Source organism: Castor canadensis, chromosome 1 (assembly GCF_047511655.1).
Source record: "Castor canadensis chromosome 1, mCasCan1.hap1v2, whole genome shotgun sequence".
Classification (NCBI taxonomy): domain Eukaryota; kingdom Metazoa; phylum Chordata; class Mammalia; order Rodentia; family Castoridae; genus Castor; species Castor canadensis.
In genome coordinates, this window is record NC_133386.1 from 172,434,319 (window position 1) to 172,455,645 (window position 21,327).

The following is a 21,327-nucleotide window of genomic DNA, read 5'->3' on the forward strand; positions in this document are numbered from 1 at the left end:
GCCTCCTAACTCTGTTCAGTGCTTCTTACTCTGCTCTGCCCCTGGGTTTCCAGGACATCTCATGTGAAACCAAAGACCTCATCCTCTACAACAGTGCCTGATACAAGGAGGTATATCAACAAAACTGTGTTAGATGAATGAGTGGATGAGATGGCTTCCATAAGCAGAAGCCAAGCGATGCTTCTGTGTCAGCATGTTGGTTTGGACCATGTGACCCAGTTGCTAGCAATATAATGCCAAGAGGCAAATCAGGCATCTCAGCCTCCTAAATGGAGAGCAGTAGTCAACCCCCCCCCAGCAGCTGGCTGTTCATGTCTTTCATTTTCTCCCCTGTCTGGCTGCTGGGTCTTAGCTGTAAGCCAAAGGCATGTATGGGAGAGGATCAGATGGGCTCACAACACAAGGCCGAGGAAAACTCAAGAGTATCCAGAGAACTGGCTTTATACATTGGAAGCTTTTTCTCATTGGGAATTTTTTCCTTCTCATTCGAGTTCGGTGATAACCCTACAGTCCTGCACATATGGATGGGAAAGGGAGCGAATGCACAAAGGCAGGTCAGGATGGCCTCACAGGGGCAATGAAGACCTGCAGGAGTGGAGAAGAACAGAGTGAATACCCAGACAGTGGTGGAGCCATTTGAGGCTTAGCTGAGAGAGGACAGGATAAACACAACACTTTGCTTATCATGTTTGGAGCCATGAGGCAAGAACAGACCTTCATCTGAACTTGCAAAAAGTACAAGTTCAAGGTCTTGAACACTCTGAACATGGAGAGAAGCTTGCAGAGTAGATCAAGTGGTAGAGCACCTGCTTAGCAAACTGGAGTCCCTGAGTTCAAACCCCAGTACCCCCCCCCCCCCCCACACACAAAAGCAATTGAAACTGGAGAGAGGCTGGCTTGAGAACCCAAATGACCTGAGTTGGGTCCATATGTGTGGATCCAGGTGTGATGATGCAGACCTGTAATCCCAGCTATTCCAAAGGCAGAGGTAGGAGAATCTTGAGTTCAAGGCCAGCCCAGGCAAAGGTAGCTAAACTGGTCTCAAAAGCACAATAAAAACCAAAAGGATTAGGGTCATGACTCCATGGGAGAGTGATTGCCTGGTGAACTCAAAGCCCTGAGTTCGATCCCCAGTGTAAGCCTCAGTTTCTTCATCTATAAGTCAGGACGGCTATGAGAGTTGAGATTATTGCTCTAAAGCACTGTTTATATCATAGGCACTAGTAAGTGGTGTTGTCATTATTATCATGACATTATAAGCTTATATCCAAGGCAAAGAGACTTGGGCCATGGATGGTAGGTGGTTCTGTCCCTGGGTCATGAAAAACTAGCAATCCAACCGTGCTTTATGGCCAGGCATCCTCACAGATGGGAGTGATGAAACTGGGTTCTGGGGATGCTTGCTATACAGATTGACCAAATCCTTCCACTCATCAAAACCAATTCCTGACTTCCATTTAGATTTAATAAACTCAGGTTTAATAAGATAGCTATTATACTTGAACTAGCTACTGACTGGCCAGAAATGCAATGTTAGCTGCAAATTAGGAACAAGCAAGGCTGCTGGGCTAGATCTCTGGTAGATCTCAAGCACAGCTCTTAATAATTAATTTGCCATTTTCATGATACACAATAACTGGCCTATTAAGCCAAGAGTTCTGCATTTATTAAATGCTAACTTAGTGGCAAACAAACAAAACCCGAGTCAATAGTTGTTTCGACAGTTATTAAAAGCTGTCTCCCTGAGGACTATGTGGGCAGCCAGCCACGTGTTCAGGCAATGGAGGTTATGAGCAGGGAGGGAGAAAGGAAAGAAGTGTGCAGGGAGCCATTCAAGGTTTTGCCCTGCTCAGGTGGGATGTATCACTATGACAGTCTGGATAGGCACCAAAGAAAACACTTGGACTCCCCCAACTTTGTCCCACCCCTGCATCAGATGCCAGTAACATTTGTGGGTTTTTTGTTATTTGTTTGTTTGAGCTTTTGGGAAGCCTTTATTATCCAAAAGTAGGACTTAGAAGCAGAAAAGATAGGTGCAAATTGGGGATACCTGTTAGAATCTTTTACACCAAGAATGAAGAATTGATCCAAGAATAATGAGACTTAAAGAATACAGACTGTGTTGTAGTCGCCTTCCCGGGATGGGTTTTGGAGAGGAAGCAATTAGGATTCTATTGATTGCCTAACTCCAAACAGTTTACACATTAAGGAAATTAATTCTCACCCAACTGGAAATTCAGAAATATATAGGTTTCTCAGTTGGGATTAGACTCGACTGCCTATAAAAGAAAACATGAATGAACAATGGCTTATAGAAAATATAGGTTCCTATTTCTCTCACATAAAAGAAGTCCAGAGATAAACATCCAGAAGTCAATATGGAAGCTACACAGTCACGAAGGGGCCACAATTTCTGAACTGTCATCTTTAGCACATTGCTTCCAACCTCAAGTTAGCTTCATGATCACATTATGGCTGCCACAGTTCTAGTCAACATGCCCACTTTCCAAAAAGTAGGAAGGTAAAAAGGGATAAGGCAAAGGACCACTTACCATTTTATTGGCTACCCCCAGTGACCAAGAGTCTGGAAAATATCAATTTTCTATCTGGGTATGTTGCTATACTTGTCAACATAGATTCTTCTATTACAGAGAAAAAAAGAATAGAATGCACACAGGGAAGTTAAGTAGCAGTTTCTGTTCCTGGAGGCTTCTAGGGTGTGTCATTTAGTGACTCAACCTATCATCAAGAATCCAGATTCTCTCTACCCCTATTCTGCCATCTTGGGTATTGGCCTCATCCTCAGATTTGGTAGCAAGTGGCTGTGTAGTTATTCCAAATGCCCCATCCAGATGTGCAAATATCTGGAAGAAGATGAGGGAAACTACTGTTACAACTCTCCTTCTTTAGAAGAGAGAAAGTTCTTAAATCTAACCAGCAGACTTCCAGTGGTCAGAAGTAGATCAAGGCACCAGTGGCTCATACTTGCAATCCTAGCTATTTTGGAGGCTGAGATTGGGAGGATCTTGGTTCAAGGCCAGCCCAGGCAAATAGTTTGAGAGATCCCCATCTTCAAAATAACCAGAGCAAAATGGATGGGAGACATGGCTGAAGCTGTAGACCTGCTTTGCAAGTATGAAGCCCTGAGTTCAAACACCAGTCCCACCAAAAAAAAAAAAAAAAAAAAGAGCAGATGAAGGGTTAAAAATAGTTTCCCTGGAGATGAAGATTAGGTCCTATTTCCTGAAGCCTGTGGCTTCATGGGGGAGCAGGGAGAATTGGCCACATTTAGGTCTTGTTGGGAAGGTAGAGGAAAGGTAGGGTGGACAGATGCTTGAAATCAAAGACCAACCCTACCATGCTTTAGCTGTGGACAGTGGGCCGTGGATTTAATACCTCCACGCTGAGTTTTCCTCCCTGTCAAATGCTGGTGATGATGGCTTCTTTGTAGGGTGTGGTGAGGCTGAAAATAATGTATGTAAACTTTCTGTGTATGTAATTCCACAGCTCTGTGTCTGCAAATTGACTACATGCTTGGAACACACATAATGCTATCAGTCTTTATTTCTCAAATAAAATGTAAGCTGCTGAAACTCACGTGCAGCAGACTGGCGGGAAGTCCAGTTACCACACTGGTGAGACATCCCTTCCCCAAGAACCCTTCCAGTCCAAAAAGGACGTTCACCAGACTGCCACTTCAAGCAAGGAGAAGCCCCTAACCCTTCGCTCTCCTGTTTCCCTTGAAGCTACTGCCTCTCATTTTTTTTTTTTTTTGGTGGTAGTAGAGTTTGAACTCATAGCCTCATGTTTACTAGGCAGGCACTCTACCACTTGAGCCACTCCCCCAGCCCTGTTCCATGTTGGGTATTTTCAAGATAGGGTCTCATGAACTATTTGTCCAAGCTGGCTTCAAATCCCAATCCTCCTGATCTCTGCTAGGATTACAGACATGACCTACTGTGCACAGCATGCTTCTATTTCACGACAATTCAAAATCAAAATACTTCCAACAGTGATCAAGAATGCCACACACCAAGTCATGCACTTCAGTGCTGTATGGAATTGAAATTGTGCATTGTCCCCAGACTGCTCCAAGCCACCATGGATGCTACTCACAGTTCTCCTCTCCTGCCAACATGGCCAGGGCAGGGGTCTTTTCAGCTGACTTATCCCTGGAGAGCCCTTGCCTAGTACCCAGAATCCATGCACCCCATTCTCCCCTGCATTCCCCACTCATAACCTCAGGTACTCTCACAAATCAACTCTACATCCACCCAGAGCGGAGTCCACTCACCATCCTGCTTCCCCATGGGGAAATCCTCTACCCGTCCACTGCATTATCTTCCTGTTTCAACTCCATGTGCTTCCCACGCACCACAGTTAGGACCCATTCCTGTTCTGTAATCCCTGGTACACTACAGCCTAATGGTTGCCTGATATCCCTGCCACTGTCCCCATTATGTACCTGCCATATAGTAAGGGGAGAATGGTGGGCCCCACCACCACCACTGAGTAAGTGTGACTAGCTTTGGAAACTTAAGCCAATTAGCCAATCAAAATTGCCTGGTCAAAAGGATTCATCCAAGAGTGACATGAGGGACCAAGGGATGTCGGTCAGTGGTAGAGCACTTGCCTTGCATGCATGAAGTCCTGGGTTCAATACCCAACCAGGAAAAGAAAGAAAAAAGACATGATATTCAATTTGAGTCAGTGAGACTCAAGGGGAAGATTTTTTTTCAAGGACCTTCTAGAATAAAGTAAGAGTTCTCTATCTCCTTCTAGATGATATAGCAATAAAGCTAGGAACTACTGCATCCATTTTGCCACCATGAGGAAGTCAGACTTCCTCATACAGACTGTGCTGTATGAACAGTAGAATAGAAAGTTTGAAAGTGTTCAATGGCATTGGTATGCTCCCACATCATGCCATCTCAGAAGACCTTCTAGTTACTTGTGTCTTAATTCTATCTCCTTTATTGTTTAAGCCTTTTGGAGGTAAGTTTCTCATCATGAATACAAAATGAGGTCTAACAGACCCACACAGCACTCTCAAATGGAACAGACCTTAGAAAGGCCTTACCTCTCCCCTAATTGGAGGAGGAACAGTCCAGGTCAGGAGAAGAATGTGAGATGAGCTTGGCGTCAGTGGCTCATGTCTATAATCCTAGCTAGTCAGGAGGCAGAGATTAGAAGGATCATGGTTCAAAGCCAGCCCAGGCAAATAGTTCAGCGAGATCTTATCTAGAAAAACCATTCACAAAAATAGGGCTGGTAGAGTGGCTCAAGGTGAAGGCCCTGAGTTCAAGCCCCAGTACTGAAAAAAAAAAAAAAAAAAAAAAAAAGAAAGTGAGACATACTGACCCACCTCAGGACTAATTAGACTTTTGAAGATCAGCAAGGAGATTCCTGAGAGGAAGGAGCCAGGAATGAAGGCCACATTCATTTGTCCCCACCACCACCCAACTTTGCCCTGAGAAGCAAATCCCTCCATCACTGAGTATCAGTAGCTAGGCTCCATTCTTATTCCAACAGTGCCACTTCACAAGTCTGAAACCAACTCAGGGGATACCCTGGCCCCTGATTTTTGATGATGTTACACACCCTCTCCATCCTTTCCCTTTCCGTGGCCTTCTCACCTTAGCTCCTGGTCCACTGGGGCAGCTCCTCAATGATCACGTCTGTCCAGAATTCCTTTTAGTAATCTGGTACCATGAAGCCCGAGTCATTCAAGCACCAAGCATTCCCTGAATCGTCCCAGTCTGCTCAAGAGCATGTGCCTAGTATAGAGAACTTAACCATTCCAGAAATATATGTTTTGAAAAAATTTTTTTAAAAATTAAAAAAGACTTTTCTCTTCAATTTCCCTTTCCCCCGGGTAACCCATTGTTAACATTTAGGAATGTAGCCTCTTGGACATTTTTCTAGGAATACATATATTTTGTACTTTTCTTTCCAATAATGCATGGAATAGCTTTATAAAAGTTACTATATTACAAGAGAGGGACTTCCCTGAAATCATATAAAATACCATCCCTACATGATTCCTCAGGGCCCCACTCACTCAAAATAATGGAAATTTAAATTCAACTGCCCTGCTGGGGGATCATCCTGAAGCCTACAACTCCAATTTCTGTTGCTGTTGTATTTCTGTCTTTCCATTCTCCACTGGTTTAATTAGAGCATGGTATTGTCTGAAGAAATGTCATTTTTATTCCAGTTATGGCCAGAAGCAGTTAGCACATAACACACAATATTTTTAATTCCAATAAAATGGTTCAGACTCATGTCATATCTCAGCAACTTCAGAAGGAAGAACACCCAGCATCTGAAGCTTCACATGAGCAAAATGCTTCCCAAGGGGTCTTAGGAGGACCTCTCCCTGGGTGTAAGGGTAATGGGTTCCTGGGAGTTCATGGTGCTTTGGCCCCCTGACCATGTTTGAAGGACAAATTCCAAAACTTGACTTAAAATTATGCTCGTGTTAGTCAGCTTTCTGTCACTGTGACAAAATACCTGAGAAAATCAACTTAAAGGAGGAAACATTTATTCTGGCTTATGGTTTCAGTCTATAGTCACTTGGCTCCATTGTTTCTAGGCCTGTGGTAAGGTAGAGCATCATGGCTGAGAACATATGGTAAAACATCTTTGCAGACTGGAGGCAGAGAGAGAAGGGGCCAGGGACTGAAACTGTCCCCAAGGCATGTCCCCAGTGACCTACTTCCTCCTAGACCACACCTTCTATGGTTTCCACTACCTTTCAATAGCCAGTTCAGTTACGAACCCATCAAGGGTTAATCCATTAATCCTATCATCCAATTACTTCTCAAACCCTGGCAACCAAGCCCTTAGCATGTGGCCTTTGGGGGACATTTTAGATCCAAACCATAACAATGCTATTTCAGTGCTGACTGTAGGAGCAAACATGGTATCAGAACTCCCAACTCCTTGTATTTAATCCTGAGACTTCTCAACAATTCTGTGACTGGCCCCAAAGATGTGAATCAGAGCTGCAGTCTTGGGTCATTTTGTTAGCTTTGCGGAATGGAAGAAGGTTATGACCCCAGTGACCTGGAGATGCCCTGGCCCAGATGAATCTAGCTCTATCAACAAAAAGCTGCATCACCTTGAGCAATTTCCCTAAACTCTCTGAACCTCAGTTTACTCATCTCTCCATGGAGTTACAAACCAACCAAAAGGGTTTGTGAGCTGCCTAGCATGGAGGGAGATTCAATAAATGGCATCTTTTGATCTATCATGGCTTGTTAGAGATGTGGATTCTGCCCTCACATAAGGAATTTTTGATCATCTCTCCAGCAACCCAACCTTACCACCCCCCAAAAAACCAAAACAAAACAAATCACAAGGAAGAGGTGGGTGACCCAGAGGAGGATTTATTGACCCTGCAAGGACCTTACAGGCTGCCAGAGGGGAAGTAACTGAGAAGGTCCTCTGTGGTATGGGTGTTGCCAGGATGCATTACAGAGAACACAAAGCATCCGGACCTCTCCCAGCTGGCCCAGCCCCCACCTCAACCCCCCCCCCACCCCCCCGCCCCGACCCTTTGCTCCTTTTCCTCAACCCCTTGAGCCTGAGTTGGGCTCCTTTTTCCTGGGAAACACAAATGGTCAACATAGATAATGTGCATTTGAGATCCCTAAGGCAAGCCCTAAATCATTCTGTTGGTATTTTCTCTTACTTTTCTCTCTCTCTTTCTCTCTCTCTCTTTCACACACACAGACACAGAGAGAGAGAGAGAGGGAGAGATTATATCCTGAATACCTTCTGTGTATTTTATGTTGCCTGCACTGCCAATCACTGTAAAATGACAGCTAGTCATAGAAAAAAATCAGAAAATGCCCTATTACTTTCATTTACCCAAATAAAGGTTCAAATACCCTGGCTGATCTGAAAGGCAGCACTAAGCAAATGCATGGCAACATTGGATCTTCTAGCTGTTGGAATCAAGAGGACCAGTGTTGTTACTATTGTGTGGTGTGTTAGCCATCATGATCAACATTTACTCAGAACCAAGGCAGGGGTGCCACTCTGGGATGTATCACAAGTCACTAAAAGATGGGTCATGCTGCTTGGTTTCGATTTTTATTGTTTTCCTGTAAAGGATGCATAAAATACTTTGTGTTGAGATCTTAACAATATACCTCTACTTGTTTCATTAATTATTGCAGATTGTTCATTATTATTTAAAGAGTAACACAAGATTATAATTTTTTAAAAAGTCAAACAACACAAAAGTGTTAAGAAGAACAAATATAGAATGATGGTCCAGTATAGAACCATCCCCTTGTGTATTACCTGCTCTGTCACTTGGCAAAAGCTGGAACTTTGTCCCCAAAAGGATCAATCAGATTCCCTCCTTTCTGGAATGTTATATCTAGATTGCAAGGTGACTACAACTGAGTCACCTTGATCAACAGCATCCTGCTCCCCAGGTGTGGTGGCTCACACTTGTAATCCCAGTACTTAGGAGCAAAGGCAGGAGGATCATGAGTTTAAAGGTAGCCCAGGATAGACAGCAAGACCCTGTTTGAAAAAAAAAAGAGGGAGAGAGGAAGAAAGGAAGGAAGGGAGAGAGACAGGAAGCCTGCCTGCCTCTTGCTTTTGTACCTGGGCTACTTGGTCTTGGTGCTTGTCCTCACCCATTAGCATCAGTTTTCCTATGGGTGCTTTTGCTGGCCACCAAAGAACTCTAATTCCAATGTGCTGAGTAGAAATTGTACAGCCATGCATACAAGTATACCAAAATGCCTCATTCTTTATTACTCTGTATCTGATCTTAATTTTTAACTTGAGTCATGATACACATCCATTAATATACACACACTATTCCTATAATGTTCTAGGAAATACAAAGGAAACATGTAAAAGAGTAAAAGTGCTCCCTCCACATAAACAGCTTGAGAAGTAATGCTATTAACAGGCTAGTGTGCATTTCCTAGACATTTGTCTGTGCAGCTGGGTGTGAAGTTTTTAGTATTTATTAAGCAGAGTCTAGATGTTAAAAAAGTTAATGATATAAGTGTAAAACGGGGACTGTGTGGGGGAAGGTGAAACAAGAGGGGAAGTGAATATGATCAAAGTAGTATTTCATATACATGTGTGAAAACAGAATAATAAAATCCATCAAAAATTGTTCACAAGTATGGGGAAGAGGAGGATAAGAAGGAATAATAGGAGGGTGAATTTGATCAAACTACATTATATGCATGTATGGAAAAATTACAGTGAAACTCCTTTGTACAATTAATAGACACTAATTTCAAAAAAGAAAAAAATGCTACCTCTGGGAAAAAAATAATTGTAATATGTATTAGAACTATATGTCAGAAGCTGTATCAAAACTTTTCTTCTGCTATATTTTATCTCATAATCTCATGTAATTCTCATAGTTCTCCTAAAAGCCAAGCATTAATATCCCATTTTGCAAATGTGAAACCTTCTATATAGTCCAGCTTCTGCCATGGGTCTGGGTCCTAAGCAGCATGTAGGTCTGCTGTTGCCCCTGAAGAAAGGACACTCTATAGGGCAAAGATGAAGACAAGGGGTAGTACCACTCATTGATGTGCTGCTCCATTTTACCCTATGTGAGCCAGGATATTGGGCATGCCCACAGAAAAACAAGGGGAAGATTCTTGTTTCTTACCATTTCCCTTAGCCAATTTCAGAGGTGTTTTATGGTTTGTTTTCAAAACATAGTCACTCAGAAAATAAGTCAGTCATGAGTGATGGACCTGTTCTTTCTTTCTGACTCCTTTTGATTAGTTTCTCTGCTTGTTAACCAACAGAAATAGGTAAAGAAAGAAATTTCAAAATAATCTCCTCTTTCCCCCCAACACTTGGCTTTCTCCCTTCTAGCATAGGTGCTGAAAATGGAGATGGAAAGTACCACTGAATAGGAGGAGGTTTGACTATTCCAACTTTTTAGAGATTCTTTGTTTCTTTTTTTCTGCCCACAATTCTGGAGTTTTAGTGGACAGTGTAACATACATGTAACATACACAAGTGGAAACCAGATAGTGACCGAGTTTGCAGATATGAATGAACAGCACTGAGCAAACATGGAGTGTCATGTGAAACTTCTAAGGTGGACATCAGGTAAAGTGTGTCCTAATTCCAGGACTGTCAGGAACTAACTGACCCCAGGGCTCATCATGCAACACTTGCTCCTTCATCAAACAGAAATAGCAACTCACCCCTTCCCTGCTACCCCTCTCTATCAGGTTGCTGAGAAAATTCAGCAAGACTGGTATGTGGAAGTGCTGGCAAAACCACAAGGAGCTTTATAAATACATCTCCATCAGTGTTCCTCAGCCTTTACAGATCCAGATTGCCCCTAAAAATGTAGCCAATCTAAGTTCAGGTAGCAAGAAGTGGCCTCCCAAGTCTCTTTCCTCCTTTGTGAAGGGTGAAATGAAAAGGAACTGGAAATATTCCAGGATGAGTTTTAGTACCATGGTACATATAACACATGTAGGTTCCACAGAGGTCCCTTCCCTGTGGCAAGCTCAGAGTTGATGCCTGGGAAGGAAAAAACCAGAGGAGAAATGACAACAGATGTTGTTGTACTCTATCTTTACCTAGAGACAGAGGTAGTGCTGTTCCCAGGACTACCAGGCCAGCTCCCTTCTTTCCCAACCACTCTGATCCAACTCATAAGCTATTCATTCCAAGGAGCCTGCTAGCTACAACTTATCTCCCCGTAAGTGGCCCTGCACTCCATTCCTTAGCAGCGGAAAGGAGAGACGCAGGTAGTACCTATTTCAAACATGCTATTTCAAATGTTTCAGAATCAAGGAGAGAAATGGAGGGCTCTTTGCTAATTTACCAGGGGACTTCTCAGCCATGAACCCATATCTGAAATGCTTACACCAGAAGTGTTTCAGATTTTGAACTTTGTAAATTTTAGATATCTGCATATACATAATGAAGTATCTTGGGGATGGGCCCCTAGTCTAAACACGGAATTCATTCCAGCTTCATATACACCTTATCCACTTAGCTAGAAGGTAATTTTATGCAATATTTTTAGTGCACCTGTGTTTTGATTGCTATCCAACCTGAGGTCAGGTGTGGAATTTTTCACTTATGGCATGTCAGTGCTCAAACAGTTTTGGATTTTGAAACATCCCAGATTTTACATTTTTTGGATTAGAAATTCTCAAGTTGTGTTTAACATAACTTTTGTTATAACTTTTTTTGATAGATTATAGCTAGTGTTCCTCTTCCAGAAGTCTCTGGGTCAGATTGAGCTCTCACAATGGTCCAGCTTTTCTACCCATGAAACAGAGGTGAGTGGCAGCTGTTAAAGACTGCATGCATGAAAAGCGCTCTGCACACTGCATGGCACATAGAGAGTACACTGGAAATATTAAATTGCATCCATGACAGCTCCTTTTCAGGGCTCCCAAATTTGGTGTCTAGAAAAATCTTGACAAATGCTACTGAACTGAGGCAGAAGCTGAGGTTCACATGATGGGGGAGAGGGAAATTTCACCTATTTTTCACAAAGTGAGGGGAGGAGAAGAAGACAGCTAGATGGACAAGGGGGGAGTGATGTAATACACCCTCAAGAAGACCCTCAGAACTTCAGCAAAGTCATTAAACTTCTGAGAGTCGAGACTCTCAGAAACAAAGAGAAAGTGTTTGGATCCTCCCAGGCCCTAGAAAGGGAATTTGGATGAAGTCTAATTGGATCTCAAAGGAAGAAGGAGCCTTCAAGTGACAGTAGGGTGACACCATTACCATGATGATTATCATCATCCAATGTTATTGTCTGCCTATGGGGTACAGAAAACTGGCTTTGGGTGATGCAACCTGGGGCCCAGGAAGCCAACACCTGAACAGAAGGACCTGTGGTTGGCTTTGCACCACCTCCTTGTGGAAATAGGAAGCTGCCTTTGTGCTTAGCAAACGTCCACAGGTTCCCATTTGCCTTTTGATATTCTTGCCAGCCACTTTACACTGTCTTCCCGGGCCTGGGAGTCCCTTAGTCTCCAACTTAGGCTGCCACAATTCAGAGACCACTCTTCTGCACTGCAGTGAGCCCCTAGTTATAAATTACTTACCTGCTGGCCATCATTTTAATGTAAATGGATTTTTAAAAGCAGCAAAGGAATATATTTTCATTTGGAGTTAAAGCATCCATTTTTTATTTGAGTTGAGCCTGATCTAGGAAAGATGGCAGAAGAATGGCTCCAAGGCTAATATAGTTAATGATTATGATGGAGATCCTATGAGCAGCAATATTTCATTTGCATCCACCTCTATCCTGGCTCTGCTGCCTGCAGTCCTTTTTTTTTTTTTCCCCACATCCACTTCCATTAACACCCACCGCAGATGATGAAACCATTATGATAATATCTCTGCTCTCGGCAGCCTCGATTGGTCTTGACACATTATCACCCTAAGAGCTCAGCCACGTTGCACTAAGTCCTATTTATAATAACCCGTGCCAGAAGTCACCAAGATAAAACCTGGTACTTATGGGCCACCTTTCATCGGAGGAAATCAGAAAGCTTTACAAGCTTAATTAAGCTTCAGCATCTATCTGATGAGATGTGAGGGCCTGGGGAAGTAGAGAAGGTGCAGAATCGCTAATTGTGCACTGGATAAAGCTTTAGGCAGAGATGGAGATCAAAATCAACAAAGTTGATGAGAGTCACTTTTGTTTTTTTTTAGTGGGAAACGTTTGTGGAGTGAATCTCTTCAGGGTGGGTTGGGTTGAAACAAGCAGTCATAGGTTGGTGATGAAGGATCAGTGGTAAGTCTATGATCTGATGCCTCCCCAGCTGGGGAGGGAACTGAGATTTGTTTTCTTTTATCAAAAGAGATTTAAACTAATCCAACACACTCAAGTGCTTTCAAGAATGAAGAAACTGAGCTCCCAAACGAGGTAGTAAATTGCCTACAGGCACATGACTGCTGATTGATGCTTACCAGAAAGTCCTTACCCCTCAGTGTTGGACCTGCACACCCCAACTTGCCCTCCAAAACTCAGTTTACTACCTGCCTCCTTGATGACTACCAAGAAAGAGGAATGGTAGTGGGGGATGAAAAAGAGACAATAATTACTGAAGCCATTACTAAGGACAAGAAGAAATCTGATGCCCCAGCACTTCCTGCCCTCCTTAAGACTTTAGCATATGGACAATAAATGTCCATTGACCTAAAGTAAGGTACAGAAAGAAATCCATGTCCCCAAATGCCCAGTCCAGAATTTTTACCATCATCTTCTGTCTAACGAGGACTCAAATATGTATTGGCAACTACTCTAAAATTTGCTATCTTAATTTTACCAATGCTCCAACCTTTAGATTCTAGTGTCTAGCACTACTGACCACAGGAATCTTTTTCAAAAGCAGGTCCAAAAGAGAGCTACATTGAACAAAGAGAATCAAAAATATTAGTCTCACATAACTGAAAGAGTTTCTGTCAACTTGACTTTCTTCCATAAAACACAATGTGTTCTTAAAAGCAGGGCTCATTCAGGTAGACAGATTAATTGCATTAAAGGACTATTACATTTTCTGGCCTCCTTCTTGCTATTCAAAGCACTTAGCTGAAACCAGGTGTGCACAATATTCTCTCATCCATGGCTTCAGTTACACTCAGTCAACTGCAGTCTAAATATATTAAATGCAAAATTCTAGAAATAAATGCTTCATAAGTTTTAAATTTCATCACACTGAGTACTGTGATGAGATCTCATGTGAAACATCCCTTAGTCCAGGGTATCTATGCTGTATATGCTACCCACTCAATAGCAGCTATCAGCAGTTATCAGATTGACTATAGCAGTATTACAGGACTTGAATTCAAGTAACTTATTTTTCTTAAGAATAACCCCCAAAGGTCACAAATAGTGATGCAAAGGAGGCACCCGGGCATAAAATATGAAAGAACAGATTAACTTTGGTACTATCATTTACATACCAGGTACAGTACTATCCATGGTTTCAGGCATTCACTGGAGATCTTGGAACATATCCCCTGTGGATGAGAGGGAACTATTCAATGTATCTACCTTGTATGTGAAAATGAGATCAGTTACAAAATTCTTGGAAGACCCAGATTATGGTCAAATAGGGATACCAAGAAAAGGAAAATGATCCCAAATCAGAAAAATAATGCATCTTACTGAGAGAGAAAATGGGCAATAAGAAGTATCTTAGTTCAGGCTTCTATAACAGAGTATGGGTGGCTTAATGAACAAATATTCTCCTTTTTATAAAGGGTCAACTCTCATGACTGGCTTGACTCCTAAAGGTCCTACCTCTTAATACCATCAACATGCAGGTTAGGATTTCCACATATGAATTGAGGGGACACAAACATTCAGTCCACAGTAGGGAGACACAAAGGATGGAACTGTAGCCCACAGGGTCAGAAAACTTCCCAAGGTCAACCATAGCAGTCATATTCAGCATGAAGGAATATAACTCCTCTCTTCTTTTTTACAGAAGCATTGAGAAGGGTGGATTTGGGACCTCTATCTTTTGGAGGGGGTTGTAACTCAAGAAACCCAGAAAAGAACAGGACTCTAGAAGATAGCATAATGAGAAGAGGTCAGAAACCTGCTGCCTAGGCTTTTAACAAGAGATGTTCTAGGAGCCTTGATAGAGGCTAGCTGATTCAGCTCCATGGTGAAGGAAAGTCCCAGAATTGTCAGAAAAGACATCAGCTGGGACATAAAGAAGGTGCATTGGGCTAGAACACTACCCGTATTGGGCTTCTCAAGACCCAAGGGAAGCTTAGTGGAGGACAGCAACAGGAGAAGGAAGAGACCTCAAGCAATGAAACAGTAAAATCAGAAGGAAAAACCTATGGTGGTGACCACTCAGAGGGTTTTAAGTAGTTTAAAGAGAGGGACTAATTTAATCATTGATAATCTATAAAATTTGTCACTATTACTATTGACCATTATATATTATATATAACTATCACTGGTAATTCTAATAATAGTATTGTAACTGCATTTTATAAGTACGTACTCTGAGGCACAGAGAGATTAAGTAACACAGCCAAGGTCATAGAACTGGTAAGTGGAAGGGCTAGGTTTTAAACCCAGATAATCTGGCTTACAAATTCATACTCTTCACATTTTCACTTAGTAGCAGCCCCCAGAGAACACTCCAAAGCAAAATTTAATTTGAGTTGAATCTATTTTGATTTAATGCAATAATTTTTATAGTTGACATTGCCCCAGCGGTCTATAATTTACAAAAGATTGTAAGAATCTCAGCCCCGTCTCTTACAGCTGTTCTCTGACTTCAGCACAGTTACTGGCTTTGCTTCGGTTTTTCCCATCTGTTAAGTGGGGACAGTAATAACACTTGTTGGGAGAGTTAAGTAGGATGAAGCACGTGCAACCTCATAGTGAGCACTCAATAAGCATCTGCTGATGCTGTTGTTATGGTTACTAGTAATCATTCACTCAAACTGAGTGAATAACAACCCTGTGAGATAGATATGATTTATTCTTCTCATTTCTCAAGTTCAGAAATTGAAACTCACAGAAGGTAAAAATCAGTCCAAGGAACAGCCAGAAAATGGAAATGCCAAACTTAGAAAATCTTCCAACTTCAAATCTCCTTCCCTGCTCCCCAGGTGGCACTGTTTTATGAACCAGATCATTCTTCCTACAAGACTGCAAACAAGTGTGAAGATAAGAGAGGTCTGGGCTCAGGGAGAAACTCTGAGGAGTATTAAGAAAATCTTAAAGGTGCAGATAGGTTCCAGCTTAAGGACAGGTGAACAGCGGCTATCCCAGCCACAGAGGCTTCACCTAAGGATTGGGGGGTTGGGAAGTGTCTTCAGGCTGGGAAGTAAAGGAGAATGGGTGTGCTTTTAATTAGCATTTCAATGATTTATTCAGCAAATTGTTATCTCATTACCAAATGTGAAAACCCACTAAGTGCCGGGCATTGGGCCCAAGCAACTACAAAGCAATGGACAAGAGAGACTCACCCGGCAGTTTACAGTGACCCAACCCTGGCAGTTACTTATTTACAGCTTTTGCTAACAGCAAAGAGACACCAACTACTTTGAATTCCTCCATAGCCTCTAAGACATGACTTGGCCCATAGTGACCACTTACTATTCTGAGTTTAACTTAATCACCCAGTTAGCAATGTACACTTTTCTCTAATGAGATGATATTCTACTTATGCCCACAAGGTGGAGATCTTGCTTATAGTTTGCCCAAGCTGAAAGCGCTGCATTAATAAAAAAAAAAAAAAAAAAGAAATCCCAGTAGAAGTCAAACCAAAAGACAAAAATTCAAATTCAATGTATTGAGCGCTTATTTCATCTAATATACTATGTTAGGAGGTAAAATAAATAAAAATTGGATAAGACAGTCCCCACTCTCTAAGGAAAGATGTAGGAGGGAGTTTGCACAAGACAGGAATATAATACCTTTTAATGAATTAATATATTTTGATGTATCCATACAGGAGCCATTGTAATCCCTTCATCAGATAAGAACTATCAAAAGGCATGACATGGCTACCATGTGGTCCAAAACAGATTCAACAAAAACCCTACACTACATATGTACTTACCACACCAGTGGAAACATACAGATGTATGTACTGGGTCATTGCTGCAAGGCCCAAATGTGGTTTTTATGATGTCTGTGCTCAGTCACAAACATTACAGTGTTTTTCCTATAGCTCCAGAACATTCATTCTGTGGAGAATAAAATACACATGTTGCCAGCTGATGTAGTACAGTTGAAAACGCCATATACACCTGATGAGGGGATAAAATGAGAGTAAAGAAACAGCTTTCAAACTCTGGCTTTCAAGAGGATTCCGTCTCCACAACCCATTCTTGTAACTAGCCTGGGATGCAGTCCGGTGCAAGGAGAGAAGGGAGAGGGCCAGTTACTTCCAAGAGATTTCCTGGTGTATTGAACCCAAGGATGGTTGATTGGGGGGTGGATTGGGGTGATTGTTTTGTTACACCACCTCCCCACTATTACTTTATCCTTTAAACCATTAAACCAGTAAGTCAAATGCAACATGGAGTTGTTTTCCTTTGTTTAACTGAAAATTGCAGTTGAGGAATAAAATGACGGGGAGTTTAAAAAAAAAAAAAAACTGAGAATGCTGACATACACTTAACTTCCTTAAAGGAGGGGAAAGAATCCAGTGGGCCCGCTGCCAGGAGACTGGGTTTGCATTTTAGCTTCCCCACTTGCTGACTGCATCCCTTTCTCGGTTCCTTAGCTTTCTCCTGGGCAAAGCATTATCACTTTTAATGAAGTCTCTCCTGACACCCCTTTCCCCAGTACCAAGTCTGACCCCAGGCTAAGATGCTCTTAGTAACCTAAACATCACTGGAAAGTAAACTCCGCGAGCACTGGGACCTGCAATTGTGGACTTCACCTCTCCAAACCAGACCGAGGACAGTCGTTTTGCTAAACTTAGAAGCAAGTGAATAGGGGGCTGGCCCAGGTGTTCTACGCGCACCCCGAAGTTTAATTTCCGGAGTCCGTGGGGAAAGGCGGAGCGTCCAGCCTCAGAGCTCACAAGCCGCAGTGACCCGTGGTGGCGAGCGTGCTGGAGAGAAGGGACGTCGATTCAAAGCTGTTGTCTTAACGCAGATGATTCCTCTCGGTGGCTTGGACATTCCCGGGAATTTACATAAGACAGCGTAAATCACCCGGGAGAAAGCAAAGGGACCCGCCCCAATCCTCGCCTTGCAGGGCCGGGAACGCGGTGAGGATCTGTCTGAAGTTTGCTGGAGATCAGACACTGCCCAAACGAGGGGACCACCCTACCCAGGCAAGGGCCCAGGGCACGTTCCTCCTGCCCCGCCCGACTCAGGCTCAGCTTCACCCCCTCCGACGCCCCCGCGCGGGCGCCGCCAGCCGGGCTTCCTCCCCTCCCCTAGGTCCCCAACCGAGTGTGGGGCCTCCTCTCCCTCCTGGAAGGATCCATCGCCGCTTTAAGGGGAAGAGGAGGGAAAGGGGCGGAGGAGCGGGGGGCGGGGAGCGGCGGCGGAGGAGGGGGAGGGGGATCCCCCCTAGCTCCCACGTGGTCCGGGTGCCTGTGAATCGCGCCCGCCGGAGGGTCTCACAGCGAAATACAAAAGCAGCTGGGAAGCGGCGGCGAGGCGAGTTCCCAGAGCCGGGCAGAGCGCCGGACAGAGCCCCCGAGCGCCCCGCGGCCACGATGGGACTGAGGCGTCCGAAACCCCGGAGCCAACTACCTGCCGGGCCCGCCTCGCCACCCGGACCCGGGCGCCCGGGCTCGGCTTGAAGCGGCGGCGGCGGCACCGGCGCGCCGGCAGGAGCATGGGGAGGAGGATGCGGGGCGCCGCCGCCACCGCGGGGCTCTGGCTGCTGGCGCTGGGATCGCTGCTGGCGCTGTGGGGCGGGCTTCTGCCGCCGCGGACCGAGCTGCCAGCCTCCCAGCCTCCTGAAGACCGACTCCTCCGGCGTCCGGCCGGGAGTGGCCGCCCAGCGCCTGAGCCTCGCTTCCCACTGCCCCCGCCCCTGGCTTGGGACGCCCGCGGCGGCTCCCTGAAAACTTTCCGGGCGCTGCTCACCCTGGCGGTCGGCGCGGACGGCCCGCCCCGGAGGCACCCGGGCGAGCGCAGGCGGCACGTGCCAGCAGGGCGGCCCCGGCCGGCGGAGCGCGCGGCCGTGCAAGGGGGCGTCTTCTGGAGCCGCGGTCTGGAGGAGCAGGTGCCCCGGGGCTTTTCTGAGGCCCAGGCGGCGGCGTGGCTGGAGGCAGCGCGCGGTGCCCGGGTGGTGGCTCTGGAGCGCGGGGGCTGCGGACGCAGCTCCAACCGACTGGCCCGCTTTGCCGACGGCACCCGTGCCTGTGTTCGCTATGGCATCAACCCGGAGCAGATTCAGGGCGAGGCCCTGTCCTACTACCTTGCGCGCTTACTGGGCCTCCAGCGCCACGTGCCACCACTGGCCCTGGCCCGGGTGGAGGCTCGAGGCGCGCAGTGGGCGCAGGTGCAAGAGGAGCTGCGCGCCGCGCACTGGACCGAGGGCAGTGTGGTGAGTCTGACGCGCTGGCTGCCCAACCTCACAGACGTGGTGGTGCCCGAGCCTTGGCGCTCGGAGGACGGCCGCCTGCGGCCCCTCCGCGACACTGGGGGCGAGCTGGCCAACCTCAGCCAGGCAGAGCTGGTAGACTTGGTGCAGTGGACCGACCTGATCCTTTTTGACTACCTGACGGCCAACTTCGACCGGCTCGTAAGCAACCTCTTCAGCCTACAATGGGACCCGCGCGTTATGCAGCGCGCCACGAGCAATCTGCACCGCGGACCGGGTGGGGCGCTGGTCTTTCTGGACAACGAGGCGGGTTTGGTGCACGGGTACCGGGTGGCAGGCATGTGGGACAAGTATAACGAGCCGCTGTTGCAGTCAGTGTGCGTGTTCCGCGAGCGGACTGCGAGGCGCGTCCTGGAACTGCACCGCGGTCAGGACGCGGCGGCGCGGCTGCTGCGCCTCTACCGGCGCCACGAACCTCGCTTCCCCGAGCTGGCCGCGCTCGCCGACCCCCACGCTCAGCTACTGCAGCGCCGCCTCGACTTCCTCGCCAAGCACATTTTGCACTGCAAGGCCAAGTACGGCCGCCGGCTGGAGACTTAACATTACCCTGAGGAAGAGGGGGAGACCCGGGACTGAGGTCTGCCACCGACTGGGACCAGCCGGCCAACGCCCAGCTAGTGGCTTGAGCGCGAATGTGTCTGACAACTTGTTCACCCACCTGTCCCTTCCTTTTAATCCCACACTGTTTCCAAGTTCAGGGAGGGCAAACTCGACCGAGGCGAGAATGTAACATTCCCTCCACCCAGTATAAAAGGATTCTTTCCTGTGTCCTCGCGGAGATTGGATCCGAAGAAACTGGCTGATGGGGTCTTCCCCCTCCTTTCCAAGCCCCTCCCATCCCCCTTTCCGAAAAAGGAAAACTTCCGTTTGAGCTGTTGAGCTAATTCTGCAATTTCCTACCAAATGCAGCACTGGTGGCCCCAGCAAGGCTGTGACATTGGCTGGCGGAGCCCCCTTCCTATGTTCTCCCTTTGTTCCAGCGCCGCGATGGTGAGCTCACTGTTTAGAGAAGAGGACCGCTCCGGATAGGACAAAGGGAGCAAGACCTCTGCGTCCTGGGGAGCCCTGCAAACCCTGACAATTTGTCTGACTCATTCCTGAACTCCTGTCGTTTTGGCCTGAGGGCTGTGAATTCAAGACTGACTGTATGCAGAGTCAAATAATGAATTTCTTTCTGCCCCTCCCAACTGACCAAAATTTTGACAGTGATGGTGTTCACCAGAAAGAAAAAAAAAATCAGTTGTGTGCACTTTACTTTGTTTTTATTTTAATTTTCTATTAAGAAAAACTTTTTTTATTTGACAGAATTTACCTTCTATGTATATATGTGCATAAAGTGTGGTGTAAATATACTAAACAAACTTATATTTCAATAAAAGGGAGTTTAAAATTTAGAATTTACTTCCTGTGGTTTTATGTGTTTGAGGTATCTGAGTAAACTTCAGGCTTTGTTCCTGGTGGACGTGCTTTTAAAAACAAAGGATGCCCATCCATCCCATTTGTGACTGGAACTTAACAAAACAAGAGCTAATCCCTTGTCACTCAGATGAACCCTAGTGCTATAAATTTGAGTTCAACCTAGAAAGAGAGTGTGGGGGCAGGTGGGAAGAGAGAGATGGGTGAAAAGTGTTCTATTTCCTGGCAAATAAAACTGATATAAAAGGATTTCACCATCATATATTCTAATATTAATCATCTAGCAAATATGATAGAACCAGATGTGCAGAGTAAAATATGACAAATGCCCCCCCTTATAAACTTAACTGCAGTGGTCATGTGCTGCACATTATTTTAGGTGTAATTAGCGTGCATCACAATGTGTACTCATAACAAGCTGAGCACATATTGCAAACAGGTAAGGAAAGTCATAAATTAATTCTTTAGTCTCCTGGCACAAATTCCATTGCATTCAGGAGGTCATAATCGCCAACATCTGGACTCATTCAGTTCTCTGAAGAGGTTGTACTGTTTTCCAGGTACTAACTGTATGGTCTTCTCGGAGCAGCCACTGAGAACAAGCAAGTGACAGTAAGTATTTTAGTACACGATATTTGAATCTTTATTTTTCGAGGACTTAAAACTTAGAAAATATTTTTGGGTTATTTGACCAAAAATACTTTGGGGAGGGGAAGGAGGTTGGGTTTATTTGGTATCAGGGCCCTAAGTGACCTTGCTTAATATCTTCTTTTTATTTAATGACCTTTAACTCCAAGCAACTTTCGGTTACAACTTTA

The 21,327-nt window shown here is 45.1% G+C and overlaps 2 protein-coding genes across 2 annotated transcripts in view; one reads left to right on the top strand and one right to left on the bottom strand.

Moving 5' to 3' along the window:
• Pamr1 (peptidase domain containing associated with muscle regeneration 1) overlaps nucleotides 1-16,721 on the bottom strand; it is a 169,773-nt gene extending 153,052 nt beyond the window's left edge. The window contains exon 1 of the mRNA XM_074044515.1: nucleotides 16,581-16,721. The gene's annotated coding sequence lies outside the window, so the exon portion shown is untranslated. The remainder of the gene's footprint in view (nucleotides 1-16,580) is intronic.
• Nucleotides 16,722-18,035: 1,314 nt separating this feature from the next.
• Fjx1 (four-jointed box kinase 1) lies at nucleotides 18,036-20,494 on the top strand. The gene has a single exon (XM_020160820.2). It carries the CDS (start codon nucleotides 18,320-18,322, stop codon nucleotides 19,631-19,633), a length of 1,314 nt encoding a protein of 437 aa, XP_020016409.1. The 5' UTR covers nucleotides 18,036-18,319; the 3' UTR covers nucleotides 19,634-20,494.
• Nucleotides 20,495-21,327: the final 833 nt, after the last annotated feature.